Below are 18,353 nucleotides of genomic sequence, written 5' to 3'. Positions count from 1 at the left end.
CCCGCGCCCGCGGCCGCCCCCCGCCGCCCGCCGCCCCGGGCTCGCCGCGCCGCGCCCGCGCGTCCTTAGCCGGGCCACCAAGCGATGCCCGCTGGGCGCCCGCGAAACTTTGTCGGCTCCCGCTGAAGGGCTGCGGCGCCCCCGCGCCCCCGCGCCCCGCTCCGGCCAGGTGAGTTTGCTCCCCGCTCCCGCCGGCGCCCCGGTGGGGTTGGGGTGACTCGGGGCGGGGGCGCTCGTCCGAGGCCGTCCTGGAGGCGACCTCACCGCTCTCGGCAGACGAGGGACTCCGCAGTTCCTTGGGGGGAGGGCTCAGGGTGGGGGGCCCGGCCGGGCGGGGAGACGGCAGCCCCCGAGCGGGGAAGTTGCCCGGTCCGAAGAGTTTCCTGCCCCGACGTGCGGGCTGTTTCCCGGTGCCTCGATTTCCGAAAGAAGCCCGAAAGGAGCAGAGTTGGTATTGTCCGCGGAGGACAGGATCCCCGCCGTTCCGGGCCGGGGGAGGGGGTGCGGATCTAGGGGAGACCCCAAGATGAGAAACAGGCTCCTAACAAAGATGCCCCCTCCCCCCAAACTGTGTAGGCTTGGCACCGGCGGTGAGCGTCTCCAGAGACTCCCCGAGGCCCGACCTCTCCTCACCCCCGCTCTCTAGGAAACCCTCCTTGGGCCCTGGAGAAGTTGGGGGGACGGCGGGCTTTTATTGATGTGTTTTTAAGGCTCGCCGCGGTGCGGCCAATAAAAGGTTTATGACATCTGACCGGCAGTGAAGGTATGCGAGCTCCCAATTGCCCAGTATACGGGGAGCAGAGCAGTTTCCTCGTTGCCTGGCAACGCTGCTGATTGACGCGGGACGCAGCCAATCGCCGCTCCCGCAGGTCCCCTTGAAATGTTTTTGACAAGTACAGTAGACGGGAGTGGAGCGCGTGCGCGCGCGCGAGCGCGCGCGAAGGGGGGTTGCCCGGCCCCTCCAAACTCGCGACTGCCCTGCTCGGCTTGGAGAGGATTTCTTAACTTTTTAAAGTTCACTTCGAACATCTGTTTGAAGCTGGGTCAGTAATGTGTCAGTTATTTGGAAACCTTCTGATAGTGGGCAAGAAACTCGCTTTCCTGCTGCATTTTCTCCGTTGAAAAGCAAATAAGATAACAAAACACAGCAAGTCATATAAAAACAAAAAGAGGGTGTGTGTGTGTGTGTGTGTGTGTGTGTGTGTGTGTGTGTGTGTGGAATGTAACCAATAGCAAACCGAAAAGTTGTAAGGAGGTCACTAGTGAATAACTATTTGCGTATCTGGTGGAGCAACCTTATTGGCAGCAGATTAAAAATGTTTGCTTAACTGCAGACTCACATGATCCGGATTCTCGCTCTCTCTCTCTTTTTTCCCCTCTGAAATAGGAGGAAAAAAAGATTTGGCAAATTATGTAGTTAGAGTATAATAATGGAAAACTCCTCAGCTGTGGTTTCTGGGAACTGTTTTTTTTTAAATGGAACTGTAGTGATCAGCAGCTCTTGATACCGTTGCTATGAAAATGCTGGATTTATAGGGTTGCAGTTAGCAGTTGGAATGCATGGGGGGGACAGAAACACAAAGCAGACAGATGATTCAAGGGTGGCAGACCCCCGTCACCCTCTTTTCTCGACAGTGCCATTTTTTCTAATAAAACCATACTGCTGGCAATGTTTGTTTAAAACAAAAGAAAACATGGAGTATAGTGTGTTAGTTCCTTTGGGAAGCTACTGACAAATAAGCAAATTGAAAAGAAAGAGCAGCATGTTGTCATAGCAACAGTGCAATTAAATTACTTTACTGTCAGCCATGATACAATTTTCCTGTTTGGAAGCTCAGGAGACATAAAACTTTCATCTGGAGCTGAAGTTGACTTCAGTGGCTGGAGTATATGTTCTGTGTTGTACGCTACTGTGTGGATATTCCTGGTTGTCAGAAACCTAGGGTTTTGTGATGGGATCTGGGGAAACTCGGAGAGAGACAAGCCTCGCTTTGATTTGTTAATAAAGAAGGTAAAAACGTTATCAAGTTGGTCTCTGTCATAGCCCCAAACCTAAAGATACTGGCTTATTCTTTAAAATTGTGTCCTGTACTACTCAGGTTAGGTTCCTTGTTTGACAGAAAGAAAGAGTCCCTGTGGCTGAAACTGGAAGTTTTTCCTCCTTGGAGCGGGGCATCTCTCAGCAGCTCCGGAGAGCTTTCCTCCCGCCTTCTGCCAGCAGGTTCTGTCTGTCTACCTTGTGATAGAGGGAGGGTGCTGCAGTTTTCAGGCACCCTGGGCTGGCCGTTGGGTGTCTCACATTATACTTTCTAGAATCCCATTCAAGAGCTTCCCCAGCTGAAGTGGCAGTTACTTTCAGCACACTGTCAATGGGCATTGGAGCCTTAGAATGATCATGTCTGCTTTTGTGTTCATTCTTTTTTTCTAGATAGATGGCTTGATCTTCTTACTCAGGGGGAAAAAATAAAACAGACATGCTTCTTAAACCAAGCACATTGTGTGAGCGCTACAAGCGGACAGTGGGAGACCTCTTTCATTATCTTTACTGTTCTTTATATCTTACATTGAGTACTCGAGGTTGAATATGCTTTGTATCTATCGGGGTCATTCTGTTTGTGGACTTGCCACGTCCTCATTTTCTTTTCCCATCAGAAGTTGTACTCCCTGTTCTAGGTCATTGATAAAAATGGGGGTGGCATGGGGGGGGGTGCAGAATAGAATTCTGTAGCAATTTTTGTTGCATTTGCCTTCCAGTGTGGAAGCTGCCAGTTGCTCTTGTGGCTTTTTTCACCAATTCTAATTTCAGTTAATGGCTCGTCTTCACATTCCCATTGATTTGTGCGGTGCCCAAAGTTACTAGCTTTTTCATTTGGGGTGTAGTGTCCCAATAATTGAATATACTTTTTCCTCCAGTTCCAACCCACAGACTTCCTTGTTTACCAGTCTTTGGACTTGCCAGCTGTGATTAAAGTTGCAGAGTTTGGGGCCATTGCTTGTGGAGGAAAGATACAGTCAAATATAAAACACTACCAATCAAAGCACGCTGTGGCCAGAGTGTTAATTCTGGGGCAGTTGTCATGGTTTTCATGTGGAGACAGCTGAACTTAGTCTGAAACACCTGGCCTTAAACTTACAGGTATTTTTGGGGGTGGGGAGGGAAGGATAAACCGTGAGGCCTGTAACCCCAAGTGACAGGAGTGGTGCATTGCGTTTACTTTGTAGTGTTTGCTGTGAGGCTTGAAAGAATTTTACCTGTGTATACGTTCATATTTTGAGAAGAAATCGAGGCACCAAGAAAATAACTGACGGTGGGGCACGGTGATAATACAGTGATCATGTAAATCTGGGAAGAAAGCTTTGTAGATTTCCCATTCTTTCCATGATGCATATGCATATGAAAGGTACTGTAAATAGCTCCAGTCTCAGTGTATTTAAGAGGTGACCAAGTCACCAGGCTACGCGCATGGTGGACTGCTTTTACTCAGTAGTGCATCTCTGTGTGGTAGAGTGGTGGGTCTGTGTTACCCAGCGTGGGAGCCATGAGATGGTGTTCCCGTGGGGCCAGGGGGTCCATAGAGGCGGCAGGGGTGGGAGGTGGTCTGAAAAGAATTGGGAGGGCATGGCTGCCTCTCTGTTTTGGGTTTCCCCAACTCATCTTTTCTTTGTAATGTGTTTACCAGGAGCCTTCACATAAATGGGTCCAGTCATGCCTCCCAGTAAGAAGCCAGAAAGCTCAGGAATTAGTGTCTCCAGTGGGCTGAGTCAGTGTTACCGGGACAGTGGTTTCTCCAAGGCCCTGCAGGAGGACGATGACCTTGACTTCTCTTTGCCTGACATCCGATTAGAAGAGGGGGCCATGGAAGATGAAGAGCTGACCAATCTGAACTGGCTTCACGAGAGCAAGAACTTGCTGAAGAGCTTCGGGGAGTCAGTCCTCAGGAGTGTCAGCCCTGTCCAGGACCTGGACGATGACACCCCTCCATCCCCTGCCCACTCTGACATGCCCTACGATGCCAGGCAGAACCCCAACTGCAAACCCCCCTACTCCTTTAGCTGCCTCATATTTATGGCCATTGAGGACTCTCCAACCAAGCGCCTGCCAGTAAAGGATATCTACAACTGGATCTTGGAACATTTTCCTTATTTTGCAAACGCACCTACTGGGTGGAAAAACTCAGTGAGACATAATTTGTCTTTGAATAAGTGTTTTAAGAAAGTGGACAAGGAGAGGAGTCAGGTAAGCCCTCTGGGTCTGGAACTCACATTTTTCTTTTTTAAAATGTGTCATTTCTCCCCATTAAAAAAAAAAAAAGTGTTGAGGGATGTATGTTCACCACACCGAAGTGGCAGTTATAAATGAGTGATTTTATTTCATTCATTTGGTTGCAAAGAACTTCTTTTGCCTTAAACATATTCGTTGGAAAGTGTTTTTGCTGTTCTTGCCAGATTGAGAGTTTCCCACTGTGGTATCTGAACATGATCACAAAACAGTGGTTTGTACACTTGATTGGTTCTTAGGATCATCCCTCATTGTGCATGGGTCACTTTGGGTTTATAGTACAAACACAGGTCCATATTCCAAGGACAGCCATTAACCATGAGGTATGTGTATATACACTTGAGGAAAATTCACCTGGGACAAGAGAAAAATGGCATTTCTTTTCTTTCTAAGTATTAACTTGGAGAGAGGCAACCTCTCCAGGATTCTGGAATAAATTGGACAGTGATGGACATTGGGAGGTGACCAAACAGTATACTCCAAGACCAGACAAACAAAGACATGGATTGCCGAGGTGACTCATAAAATCAGGGGTACGCGTAAATGGCAACTTCGAAACACCCAGAGTATGAAAAATCAGGGTAAGGTTCCCCTTAGAAATGAGCTTCCAAAAGATTGAATTTTGACTGTAAAGCCTTAGTCCAGGTTTCCTGGCCTGCTGAAGTGAGATAGTTTGTATAGTATCATTGTAGGAGCTGTAGAAAGAGGATTGACCGGTAGGGCCGGAACGCAAAGCTGTGGTCTGACTTTGGAGTTCCGAGAAGTCATGTAGCTACAGTTAAAACGTAAGCTGGGAAACGTTCTCTCCAGAGTTTTCGCATTATTACTGTATTTTTCAGCCTGGTTTTTCATGGTAGTCACATTGCGATGTGTAGCCAGCAGTCTGCTTTTGCCCCTTTTTGAAGTTTGGGTGTGGGGTACTGGCTGTGCCGTGTTGGGGCCTTTCTCTTCAGAAGCATGGTCCTGTTTCCAGTACAGTCTTGAGCCTGAGGGAGCTCTGCTTGTCTTGGGCATGGAAGAATATGAATCCAGAAGTGGCGACGCCATAGTTCTCCTTGCTGCAGCTGGACACGTTTGTCTGCAAATGGTATTCCCCTCGAGTTTATGTTCAACATGGGGAGTGGGCGTGCAGGGTTTGAGGAGGGGGTTGCCTGGGAACACCTGGAGACATGTGGACACTCAGGAGCTTTGCCTCCGCCCGCTGGGGAAGGCGATGCCTAGGTCCAGCGTGACAGTGGTGGGGCGCTGCTGCTGTCCCCGGGTATACCCCGCTCTCCTTCCTCCCTTCCACCTCGCCAAAGGGGCACGAGGAGTTGGACCTCTGGACTTGGCTCTGTTGACTGCTCTACCATCATTCTTTGAACTTAAAGAGAATTCGCTGCACCTCTCTAAAGAACCGAGTCTGTGCTATTAAAAGTTTCTGTATAGGTGGGTCTTTGTGGTTAGGAGGGGAAAATCTTAGAAGGCGACTTCAGGATTAGAAGATAGTGAAGAAAATGCTGTCCAGGTCCCCCAAAGCCGCATGTCCCCGAGAAAGCAACGAACAGTGCTTTCAGCTGGGCGTGACCCTGTCCTGCGCGTTACTGTCTGCCTGGCTCTGCGTTTGCCACGACGCCAGAGCTCACGCTCACTCAGAAATGTTCAACGAGGGGCGCTGGGGGGGCGCTCAGTCGGTGAAGCGTATAGCTTTGACTCAGGTCATGAGCCCAGGGTGCTGGGATCGAGCCCCACCTCCGGCTCCTGGCTCGGTGGAGAGTCTGCTTCTCCCTCTCCCTCTGCCCCTCCCCCTGCTCATGCTCTCTCTCTCTCTCTCTCTCTCTCTATCTCTCTGTCTCAAATGAATAAATAAAATCTTAAAAAAAAAAAAATGTTCAAGGAGAGCAACTCCAAAGTGGGCAGAGAGTTTTGGGAGGCATATTCATCAGCCCCCCGAGTGACAGGTGTGTTGGGCAGGGTGTGTGTGTTAAGGAGTGCCATCTCCCCTGTGCGCACCCCCAGCCCCCACTCTGAGAGTCTGGTGTTCCGGGGGTGACGGTTGTCATTCTGCACAAACACCGATATGGAAGGGAATGAATGGCTTTAAGGATCTGAGATTGTTAATCTTACGAAACATGGAGTCCTGGCTTCCTGGCCAGGCCGACCTGTATTGACATGTTTCTGATCAAATGCCAGTCAGTGTTGTAGCCGGGAGTTTGTTTCCATCGTTTGTGATTTTGTGAGAACAGAGCCCAGAGTGTGAGTTTTCCCCCTTTTCTCCTCCTTTCTTGGGTTACTCCCAGGTCCTTCCAGGGCACTGGCACTGGCCCCTCCATTTGGGGTTTCTCCTCTGGCTGGCTGAGTAAAGGGGGAGGCATTCTCCCTGACACTTGGTCCAGTGAAAGCCCCTTTGGCTGCATGGGTAAACTTGTTTTTTTTCCCCTGGGGATTTTACTTGGTGGTAGCTCCCACAACGAGGTTGGGCCACAACCCAGTGACCCAAGTACAGCCGAATGGTGGTGAGAAGTATGTGTTCGTTGAAGGAGGAGAATGGAAGGCTTGCACGTTGTAGTCACATTTTTTTTCTTCTAAAAGTGTGGAACACAGTTTTAAACTTGACATAACTGAGATTGCAGAATCCGGTGTGGTCCTTGTCCCTGCGGGCTTGGAACACGTTCCCCACTGGACACCTGCCTGCCTGGGATGTGCGAGAGGGATCTTACGAGATTGCACCAGCAGCACCTGGGCACCTCAGAGCCGTGAGCATTTCGTGGCTCTGCCCTGGAGATACTCATTCATTCGGTTTGAGGTGGGTTGGGGACAATTGGTGGTTCTGATAAGCTCCATGGGTGTTTCTGACTTGCAGCCAGATTTAAGAATCCCTGAACTAGATGCCCTTTTGGGTTCTTTCCAAAGCTGAGATTTCATCGGGAACATGTCATGAATGAGTAAGTTGGGGAGAATGGACAGTTTTGCTTCCGTTCTCTCTCTTTTAATGTTTTATCTCTTATAAGACTTAGATACGTAAGGACTTAAAAAGGACTGTGAAAGATAGAGTTTTATTTTTATTTTGTAATCCTGGAGAATTTCAAACATACATGGAGAGAGAGTAGTGTGGCGAATCCTTATCACCCCCATTGCCCACAACCAGCTCCAATAGTTAACAAGGGTTTGTGGCTTCAATCTTTTGAGGCAGATCCTAGATCTCATGTCATTTTTACCTTCCGTGTGCATAAGAAAAATCTCCAGTTTTTACATCACCTCAATTCCAGTGTCACCCTGACCAAAGTGAACACTTCTTGGTATCACCTAATACCAGATCCATATTCAGAGATCTCTGAGGATTTATAGAATATTTGATTGAATTAGGATCCAAACGTGGTTTATGCCATGCAGTTGGCTGTTTTCATGGATAGCAACCCTATGCCCCCCGCCCCCCTTTCTGATGCCCTTCCTTGTCAGAGACCCAGCTCTTGTGCTGTGGAGTGCCCCACGTTCTGTCGGCTTCATTTGGATTTCATTTATCATGTTCTTCTATCCCCTTGTATGGAAATGGAAGTAAGGCTGGATCAAAAAACTGTTCTGGTTTTTTGTTTCCCTCCAAGAATGCTTTATAGACAGTTCTTCTGTGTTCTCACGTCGGGAAGGCTGGTTGGCCCCTCCTGGGGATGCTGGGCGTGAGCTGTTGGTTCACGTGGGATTGGCTGCTACCACCTCTGCAAAGTTTCCCACCGGTTTCTCATCTTAGGGATTCCTCTGTGGATGGACTTTTGCCTGAATCCATCACAGTAGAGTTTCAAAGTCTGAGAATAAGTTTTATACTCCCTAAATACAGTCTCAGTTAAGACTATAAGTTGAGCATGTGCTAACCTGAGTACTTGTAAAGGAGAAGTAAAGTGCAGTTCCCTTTTATAGACTGGATTATCATGGTTCAGGTCTGGGTGTTTCTATTTCTGTGCTTTTTCTTTACTTCTTAACAATTTAACAAAAAACGTTGTTGTTGCAAGAAGGTTTATCAAGGAAACACTGTCCAAAAGTATGTTTATTATATCCAGGGCTGAGTGTTTTATTTTTTATTTTTATTCTTTTAGTATTCTCTGTGTGCAACATGGGGCTCAAACGCACGACCCCGAGATGGAGAGTTGCACGCTCTTCTGACTGAGCCAGCCAGGTGCTGCCAGGGTTGAGTGCTTTAAATACAGCTTTAGCTTATTAATATGGGCAACTTGTCTTGGTTGAAAGAGGAGTGAATTAGAAGCCAGGATACCTGGTTCTAGTTTTTTTATTTTATTTTATTTTATTTTTAAGATTTTATTTATTTATTTATTTGAGAGAGAGAATGAGAGAGAGAGAGAGAGCATGAGAGGGGGGAGGGTCAGAGGGAGAAGCAGACTCCCCGCCGAGCAGGGAGCCCGATGTGGGACTCAATCCCGGGACTCCAGGATCATGACCCGAGCCGAAGGCAGTCGCTTAACCAACTGAGCCACCCAGGCGCCGCCTGGTTCTAGTTTTGATGCTGGTTCTAGTAGCTGTCTTGGTCCTCATAGAGAAGCAGGAATTTGTAATTGCTGGGTTTCTTAATTGGGGGGTCTTTGGATATCAGAGGCTCTGCAGACAGCCTGAAATTATTGACTGCAAGCCCCGTGACTATGCATGTTGCATTTTCCTGGAGGATCCCAAGATTTTGTTCGTTTGGTTTTTAGATTTTTTAACGGAACCTCTGACTCAGGAAAAGTGAAGAGCCTGTATTTTGTAATAACAGTAGCGGACATGATATGGAAACCTCTTTTGGAACATTTCATATGCAATATCCCACTTCCTCACTACAATCCTGTGAGGTAGGTCCTGTTTTCCTTCTAAAATAGGTGATGAGTTAAGTTCAGAATGGTTAAGGAACTCGCTGGAGGTCACAAAGCTGGTAAGTAGCAGAATAGGAATTCACCTTCACTTCCTCCAGTTTTGAAGGGCCTTATGCTTAAATTAACCCGGGTGCTTGATTACACCTCAATAGACAGGCTATTGTAGATGATCTCTACGTTCTTCCTCAAAATATTCTATGAAAATGAGTTACAGGGAACTAAAATAACACCAGTAAACCCAGAATTTACTCTGGGGGTGCAGGATAGAGAAAGGTAAATATAGAGAATCTTTTTGTGCTGTTGAGATGGGGCCAGACTCTGTCTTTGTCAGCAAATGGAGAGATGTGGCATCTGCACGGAGCCGACCACTGCCCTCTTGGCTTCCTGCTTCCAGGATCCGTCCCAGGCCCCCTCCACTCATCTGGCCCAAGTTCAAAGTCCCTTCTCCTCTGCATAGACACTGTTTATACAAGCTCTCCCTCCCAATTCCCAGCCCCCGTGATGTTTTGCTTCTCCATCCTGGTGGATGAGATTCTTTTTCAGAGGCAGTTTGGAAAATGAGGTAGCATCTCTCACGTGGCAGGACACCCCCATATGCACAGTTGCCTCTGATTCTTTCCTCTTGGTGGTGTCAACACCGAGTCAAGAGCATTTCCCTTTCCTGTGATGTTAGTCAGTGTACCCATTTCATTGATGGTCATTTTAGGAAGAAGACATGACTTCTTTTATTTTGGATGAGGAATGCTCTTTGAAGGACAGTGCAGTCTGGTTTTGATGGGGAAGGTCCTAAAAATCAGGGTAATGTTGGGTGGTGGGGCATGCGGGAAATGTGACGAGGTGTCGAAGTTTCTTCTGAGGCCTCTGGGGCAGGTGAGGATCCTGCTCATCCCTGGGTATGGGCTGCCTCTTGCTCACCAGTGCACACTGCCTAGCATACTGCTCTCTCTTGTCTGTGCTAAATGTAGACTTTGTTGCCTCAGAAGGTTGCGACTTTTCCAGGGTCTCCAAGGGGCCTGAAGTAACCCATGCTGTAGGCCCTGGAATAGGGAGCCTTCATCGGAGCATCCAGTAATTCCAGGAAGCCTGTGCCGCCCTTGGCCATGCTCTCCCACCGATCCAACCAACTCTATTTCTTCCTGATTCTTCCAGGTATTAGATGCCTTCGTGGGGGTGGGGGGGGCATTTTTGTTGTCCCAGTCTTGCCAGCTTTTTCATTGTCTGCTCATTCATTCATTCATTCATTCAAAAGACTTTATAAAATATCCATTATGGTCGGTTCTGCTCAATGACATCAAGTGCTGAAAGGATACAAAGTTGAATGTGTGGCCTGTGGTCCAGTGAGCCCCCCCCCCCACCAATACTTTCCTCCTAGCTCCTGGAACTTACCAGCAGAAGTCCTTCTTTCCACCCAGTCTCCTCCTTTTGCTTATCTGTTTCCTATTTCTCACAGCATTCTTTTCTGGCCCTTCTGTTTCAAAGATACACTGCTTTTTCAAGTCCTTCCACAGTGACTCCTATTACTGACCTCGCTAAGGATCCCTACAAGTCTTCTAGAAAGCTTGGTTCTTCTGGACTCGAGGGCCCCATTGGTGTCCAGTAGCTCTCCCCATGAACGGTTCAAAAAATGTTGCATTTTCTTTGGTAGGGCTTCGTGGTACCTGGTAGGTCTATGGGATGATGCTTCATTGATGTACTGCCTGGATATCCAAGCAGCAAGAAATTGCTCTCAGAACCTCCCCCGATGAGCTGAAGTGGCTTTGGGATTTCCCTTTGAAATCACTTTAGCTGCAGGATAATTCTCTACAGTAAATAATATGGGAAGTTGGCACACTGACCTCCTATTTGAAAGTCATGGGTTTTGCTTCTTTCACAAATAGTGATGGGTTGTTTGGATTAATTCATACTCTTTCACGGAGCCCTTGGTCATCTTAATGCTCTGAAGTTTGGGCAAGATGATGGCAGGTCTTAGATTTTATAGAAAATTCCACCGTCTTCCCAGTGGACATTTTTGCACTTGAAACAGATGATTATGTATTTTTAAAAGGTCAATGTAATGTTTGTTTTGATTATACTGTGGTTTGTTAGGCAGGTCTTTTGTTTACGGATTTTGGTTTCATGGTCTCCTTAAAGTATCTTATTCCCATTCCCTACTCTTGTCACTTTTAACTTACTTGCCGTTTGTCTCGGTGCATACATCTAACTAGCCCTGTGAGGGTTTATGTTTTGGCTGCATTTGGTTCAACACGGGCCTGAAGTTACTGTGTCCGAACTTACCAAGTCGTTCCGTGGAGTGCTTCCGTATGAGTAGGCCATCAATATCTCTTTACCTGTGATTTCAGGGACACCAGGGTCCTTTGCTTATTAGTTTATTCAGTAGAATTATTTGGTAATGTGAAAAGTTAAGTTAAGGTGAGATTTGGTTCTTGCCTTTTAGCAGCTTCCATTGCAGGGAAACAGGAGACATAATAAAAAATGAAAAGAATAAACCATCACAAGTATGGGAAGCATGCCAGATCAATAGGTGATAGATGTCGTTTGAGGTCAGAGAAGCTTCTCTTCCCCAAGATGGGGCATGTGGGTACTCTTCATGGGGGCAGCACTCGACTAAATTCACAAAGCATTCTTCTGGTGTGGGAATGGGCACGGGACCTCCAAGAATGGATTAGTTAGGATGAGGTTTGACTATTTATTCTAGAAAATCCAAACAAGGGTGAATTAAACACGCTACAAGTGGATTGGTCTGTCACATAAAATAAGTCTTGTGTTGGACAGAGACCCACATTCCATCTCTCTTTCTGCTCTGCTATTACCAGTCACTGCTGGTTTCCATTCTCAGAATCTTCTCGTGGTTGGAGATGGCATCAGCTAGCGTGTTCTCCATTTAGGAAGTAGGAAGGGAGGTGTAGGGAAGGACCAAAGGGGGTCCCACTGAATTAGCAATTTTAAGGAGCTTTTTCAGAAACCCCACACTCTGCTTTCATCTTATTGGTTATACTCTGGTCACATGGCTGCAAAGCAGGCTAAGAAATGGTGTCTTTTGGCTGGGCCCGCTGCAGTCCCAAGTAAAACATTGGTTGTGTTACTGAGCAAGCGTGGGATTTTCTGTCACAGAGGCCTAGAGGAGATGAATGTTGCTGGACCCAAGGGATGTGTTGGAACCGTGTCAGGGAAGAGGAAGGAGAGAGATGGGTGCTCAGGGAGGTTATGTAAATAAGAGTAAGGAGTGGATGGGGGAGTGAGGACGCCAAGGGGAAAACTTTAAATTGCTCTGGTAACTTTACTAAAGCGGAGACACCGACCCATTTTTTTCTTTTTTTTTAAACATGGCAGTTAACCAAGGTTTTGCTTCAAGGTATTCTGGTTAAATTGCATTTAATATTTTCAAAAGCAGTAGCTTGATAGAGGTGAAGATGCAGTCTGTGCCCAGTATGATAAGAAGAAAAGTGGGGAGATGTATGGTTGAAGATAGAAAGCAGTGTAAAGTTGTTTTTTCAATAATAACTTGCCGGTTTGCCGGGTGAGGTTACATCGCCTTCCAAGAAGGGGATGAAGTCTTTGATGTGTGTGCGTTTGTGCACGCTTGTGAACTCAGCAGGAGGCCAGTAAATCCAGGCAGAGAGATTGTGCTGCTTCCCAGGGGAGAGGCTCTCCGGTGACCCTGTGGTCTCTTCCCCTCGTCCCCACAGGATAGGTGGGGTTCCGCTGTGCTCCCATTGGGGTTGAGTTCAGGGTTGCCTTCCGTTTACTGGAGCTCTGTCAAGTGCCTCACAGAGGCTGTCTGTGGTCCTCTGGGGACAGGACCGAGAAGTGATTTAACTAATGTCATTAGACAGAAAACAGCCAGCCAGCAGAACGTTTGTACACTTTGTTTTTAGAAAAAAAGGCCAAGTCGCATGAGCGGTACTCTCATCATGGCTCTTGCGGAGGGCAAAAAGCATCCAGGGTCTCCTGTGGTCAGAGTACAGCAGTGTGGTACAGAACAGCATCCTGCGAAGTTCTCTTGGAATACTGCATGGAATGCCCAGTTCTTTCCAGTGTCTTCCACAGACGCATGTGAAGTGAGAAACCGCATTCGTAGCCATGGTTCCGAGACCCTGCAGAAGCCTTAGTTTGCAAAGTAAAAATTAGACTCAGCGTTTTCCAAAAAAAGTAGCTCAGTCCTTTTAGAAGCATTTTTAGCAGTGATGATCATTCATGCTACACATACATGGGGAGTGCCGGGCACAGTTTTGGGTGCTGAGGATATATAGTGGTGACCTGTGATAGTTACCGGGCTGTTCTAGACTATCTTTAGGGCAGGGAAATGGGAAGGGGGAGGCCCATGTTAAACAGTAGATCCGTATATGGTCACATAGGTAATCTATCAGATAGTGATACACACAATGAAGAAAACACAACAGGATAATGTGCTGGAGAGGGGTGGGGGTAGGAGGCTTCCCAGAGATGCCATGCCTTAAGTGGCAAAGGGGTGCTGCAAAGAAACAGAGAGCACAGCAGGTGCAAAGGCCCTGAGGTGGCAACAGCTTGAAATGTCCAAGGAGCTGAAAGAAGGCTAATAGAAAGCACATTAAAGAGGGAGAATGAGATGTTGTGAAGAGACATCAGGGAGAAGCATGTATCTGGACTGGTTCCAGTGGTGCAGGTTAGAGGTGAAAGAAATGATGTTGGCTCAGACCAGAATTGAGGTTTGCAGATGAAGGCTTGTGGGCAAACGAGGGTTGGGAAGTCAGATGGGGGATAGAGCAAAAATTCTGTTTTGACCGTGTTAAATTTGAGGTGGCTTTTGAACATCTGAGTGGAGCTGTCAGGTTGGAGGTTTGATATGTGAGTTTCAAGCTCAATAGAGAAGTCAGAGCAGAGGTATAAATCTGGGACACATTAGCGCTTAGTTGGTAGAAACTAAAGAGGATTTCTGGATTATCTCTCCATCAGAAAGCAGGAAAAAAAATCAAACCTCTATTTCAGTTCTTACTGAAAATTAGATTTCCATTACTGTTGGACCGGAGAATTCATTTTAGGGTATATTCAGCATGGGGAATAAAAACAAAAGACGTTTGTATGTAGAGGGAGAAATTCAGAATTATTTCAAAAATAACTTACCTGTACGTATTGTAGTTCCTGCCTGTAGTTTTGCAGGCAGAAAACAAACCTTTGCTTTCTGTAATGAGGTGGTAATTTCTAAATGTGCTCGGGGCCGATGGTGTCTCCGATATGATGAGAGAAATGCACTCTAGTAAACATCCCATTTAGCAAAGCCCCCTAACCCATGACTTCCCTGAGTTCCCTGCCATCTGGTCCCTGGCTGGAGAGAGGAATTTTTCTTGTATATGTGTTTCCATAGCAACGAGTTTGCCGTTGATATGGAAAGTAAGCAGTTGCCTTAGCAACAGAGTTGCTGATGTGGTGGCTCCCCAGCTTTCAGGGAATGGATAAGCTGACCAAACTAGTTTAGATGCATCGTGTAGGGCACTGGTAATGTAGGATCAGTTCTGCTTTAAAAGAGATCGCAGCCCCTCCCTCTGCCCAAAGGAAGGCTTACCGAGGTAATAAATCAGACAAAAGTAGCTGCTGTCGGTTGAAATAGATTATAAGAGGGATTTCCCAGTGGAGTTTATTTAGTTTCTCTTAAAGGAGAATGTTGTAGTCAGTGCACATTTGGTTGCAAGGAAAGGAAAGCCACCCAGGTTGGCGTAAGTAAAAGAGTGTCCCAAAGATACAATAATCAGTCCCACTGGGTGGGGGGGTGAGGTGCAGCAGAGCACATCTTTGGTCCGCGGTGATCAGAACCACTCTCTACATCCCTCAGTGGCCGCATGGGATGCTCATCCCTGCCTTTCTGTGCGGATGTGCTCCAGTCTTTTCTTTGCAGTCTAGCTTCCTCTGTGTGGCTGTTGATTTCTGCTTCTTAACACCATTGGCTTGCTATGGTGGACCTTTGGAGCCAGCCCCCTCAATGTGATGGTCCCCAAGCCCAGCGACATCGACCTTGTCATTTCAGGTGCAGTGTCTGTGTCATAGTTCCTAGACACATGGACTTGGTCATCCTGGGTTAGATGCTCGGGTCCGGTCAAAACAAGGGCAGGGTGTCCTGGATCCAGGCAGCTGCTGGGACGCCCCTTCATGTGGGCTTGGGGCTGGGGCTGGGCTGGGGCTGGAAACATGCCTGCCATGAAAAATTTTTTGGGAAGCCTTCGGTCTTTCAAAAACATTTCAAAAATGAAAATAAAAATAAGAGGAGCTTTTGACTATTTGGTACTTTCTGTTTCCCTTTGTGTCTCCTCAGGACACCTGTCCCAGGTTTTGGAGACTAATACACCAGAGAGCTCTGGGACTGTCCCAAGGGTCCCTTCTGCTTCTTTATTGTGGCTGTCATGACTTCATCTTTCTTGCGCTTTGATTCCATAGATTTGGGGCTGGCATTTCCCAAACTAGCAAAGTTTTTCTTTGGTGGCTACTTCTTCCTCCCAGCTGCCCTCAACTTGCCTGTAATCATAGGGTTGAGTGATTACCCAAAATTATGAACTCTAGCCCCCTGTTCTAGACAGGATTAAATGTCAGCTATCCAACACAAGTTGTCCTGATTTTCAAGATCAAGAGATTGGGTAATGGTTCTTGCTAACCAGCCCATGTCATCACATTGTGATTTTCAACATGGAGAAGAAATGTAATTACTCTGTGCGGGGACTGGCGTAGACATTCAGCGAGGTTACCAAACTTGGGTTTAGTGGACTGGGCAGAGATAAGAAAAGACGAGAAAGGTTAAAAGTGGCATTTGCCATTTGCCAAGGGATTGGCCAATGGCCAAGATTACATGGTTTGGAAATCCAAAGGAGAAAATGATTCCCAACGGTTAACAGAACCATGGTGGGATTCCTGGAGATGACACAGAATTTCATTAGCTGGACCCTTCAGGAAGGCCAGGACAACAGGGGCCGATGGCAGGGAGAGGAGGTCACGAGTCACCAGGGTTAGCTTGACATGGGGGGAGGGCAGGGGCGCGGGGAATGGGGTGGGAAGTCATAATGCGGGAGATCGCGTGTGCCAAATGGGAACTGATATTTTCACAGAGCTTATGGGGGGACTGTTTGGAATTGTGTGAGGCATTTGTACCTATGACCTCATAGCTTTCCAGCAACTGCAAAGTTGATACTAGGTTCTTTTTATAGGTGGGGAAACTGAGGCTCAGAAAGATTCTTTGGCTTGCTAAGTTGACATGACCAGATGTTGAACCAAGAATCTTCTTTGCTTTTCTTTTCCCCTGTTGGCTGAAGCAGAGGGCTCCTGTAGGACAGAGAGGGACATAGATTTGGGAAAGTAGTTTGAGCTGGACTGTGGGGTTCTTGAGAGCCATGGCCGAGAATCTAGACTTTGCTCTGAAGGCAGTGGGGAGCCCTTAGACATTTCTGAGCATGGGTGCCAGATATACAAAGGTACAAAGCAGGAACCGTAGAGGTTTGTGCAGCAAGCAGCCCTATTCTCCATGCAGAAGGCCACAGTGGTCACAGAATGATTTTCTATAGACTTAACTAATGTGGACCAGATTTTTACACAAACCAGAAAGAAAAAAATCCCAATCTGCAACTATTTTTCATTTAAAGTGTTTCACTCTTTCTTTTTTTTAATTTAATGGATCCTGTTTTCATTGACCATTGCTTTTATTTGTTGGCGTCACCACTTCGATGAATGTCTTGACCCTTCCAGAATTCATACAGTTCACAGAGAAATGAGTTGAGTGACCCACTCCTTCAGCATGGCCCTGTGGATTTGGTCATTTTTTGATGGTAGGGTAGATTTTTCCCTCTTGCTGTTTGGGATGGTAACGTCTTTTCCCCTTTGGCATTACAGGGAAGCACAGTAATATTAATGTTTTAGTTCTGTAGGAAAATGGGGCCGAGTAGGTGATTTTACTCATTCTTTTGTTGATTTAACCACACTGAGTTCTTAGAACGTGGAGGACATTGGACGAGGTGCTGTGGACGTGGGGGAGGCAACACTGGGTCCTTGGGGAACACCTCGGGGTCACCCCTGATGCTTTCCTCTTCCTGAATCTCATTCCCAGTCAGTTACAAAGATCTCTTGATTCGGCCTCCTCAGTGTCCCTCCGGCTGTTGGCTTCTCTCTGATCTCCACTGCCACTGATCTTCATTGTTGGCTGACGCTTTTCCTCCTCTACTTACTGTCTCTCCTCCAGTCCATCTGATAGAGTGCTGTCGAGGCTTCAGTACCCAGACACGAATTCTCTCCCAGCCCTTGGGTGGTTCTTGTTACCTCGAGTGGTTTGTCTCAAAGTGTGGCTCTGACCACCAGCTTTAGAATAACCTGGAATGTTTGTTAGAAATGCAGATTTCTGGGCCTTTGCCCATGTTTACTGAGAACTTGTGCTGCTGCCTGGGAATCTGCATTTACGCAAGCTCCCAAGATGATTCTTTTTCACACTGAAATTTGAGAAGCAAGGTTTCTTTTTTCTTTTTTTTTTTTTTTAAAGATTTTATTTATTTGAGAGAGAGAGAATGAGAGAGAGCACGAGAGGGAAGAGGGTCAGAGGGAGAAGCAGACTCCCTGCCGAGCAGGGAGCCCGATGCGGGACTCGATCCCGGGACTCCAGGATCGTGACCTGAGCTGAAGGCAGTCGCTTAACCAACTGAGCCACCCAGGCGCCCCTGAGAAGCAAGGTTTAGAGGACCCAGTTCAAACCCTTCAGCAGGGCTTTTAAGGTCCGCCTTTCAAAGACTTTTTATTGTGGCAGATTTCAGGACTGTATCATAATGGACTTCAGAGTCCACTGTGGCTCTCATGGGAGGCGACATACCATGTGTATTATTCACAAGGGACCCGTCTTGTTCCATCCTTCCTCCCCTTGCCCCTTCCCACCCTCTTTGCTCGATTATCTTATTTTTATTTATTTTATTTTATTTTTTTGAAGATTTATTTATTTGAGAGAGAGCACACACGTGAGTGGGGAAAGGGGCAGAGGGAAAGAATCCTGAAGCAGACTGAGCCGCCCAGGCACCCCCTTGCTGGATTATTTTAAAGCAAATCCCAGGCACCAAATCATATCATGATGTCTACAAATATTTCAGATTGTATCTCTAATACATGAGAACTCACACGCACACACACACACCCCTACAAAACCATTGTCACTCCTAAAAACAAATTAACTGTGATTCTTTACTGTCACCTAAAATCCAGTCCATTTTAGAATTTACCTGATTCTCTGTTTAAAAAAAAAAAAATTC

General features: G+C 47.0%; 1 protein-coding gene across 8 annotated transcripts in view; it reads left to right on the top strand.

The window, feature by feature from the left end:
• Nucleotides 1-18,353, top strand: part of FOXN3 (forkhead box N3) — a 392,989-nt gene that overhangs the window by 167,946 nt on the left and 206,690 nt on the right. For 5 of the 8 annotated variants that reach the window (XM_025869488.2, XM_025869484.2, XM_073895731.1 and 2 more), the window contains one exon: nt 3,681-4,237. In XM_025869488.2, coding sequence (XP_025725273.1) covers nt 3,695-4,237 — 543 coding nt within the window. In that variant the 5' untranslated portion in view covers nt 3,681-3,694. Of the gene's footprint in view, nt 1-24; nt 170-3,680; nt 4,238-18,353 lie in introns of those variants that run through there. The other 3 variants (XM_073895735.1, XM_073895734.1, XM_025869485.2) reach the window with 1 other exon arrangement.

Source organism: Callorhinus ursinus, unplaced genomic scaffold (assembly GCF_003265705.2).
Source record: "Callorhinus ursinus isolate GAN/ISIS: 27379988/994484 unplaced genomic scaffold, GSC_fseal_2.0 scaffold8, whole genome shotgun sequence".
NCBI lineage: Eukaryota > Metazoa > Chordata > Mammalia > Carnivora > Otariidae > Callorhinus > Callorhinus ursinus.
This window is presented reverse-complemented; position numbering and strand designations above follow the sequence as displayed.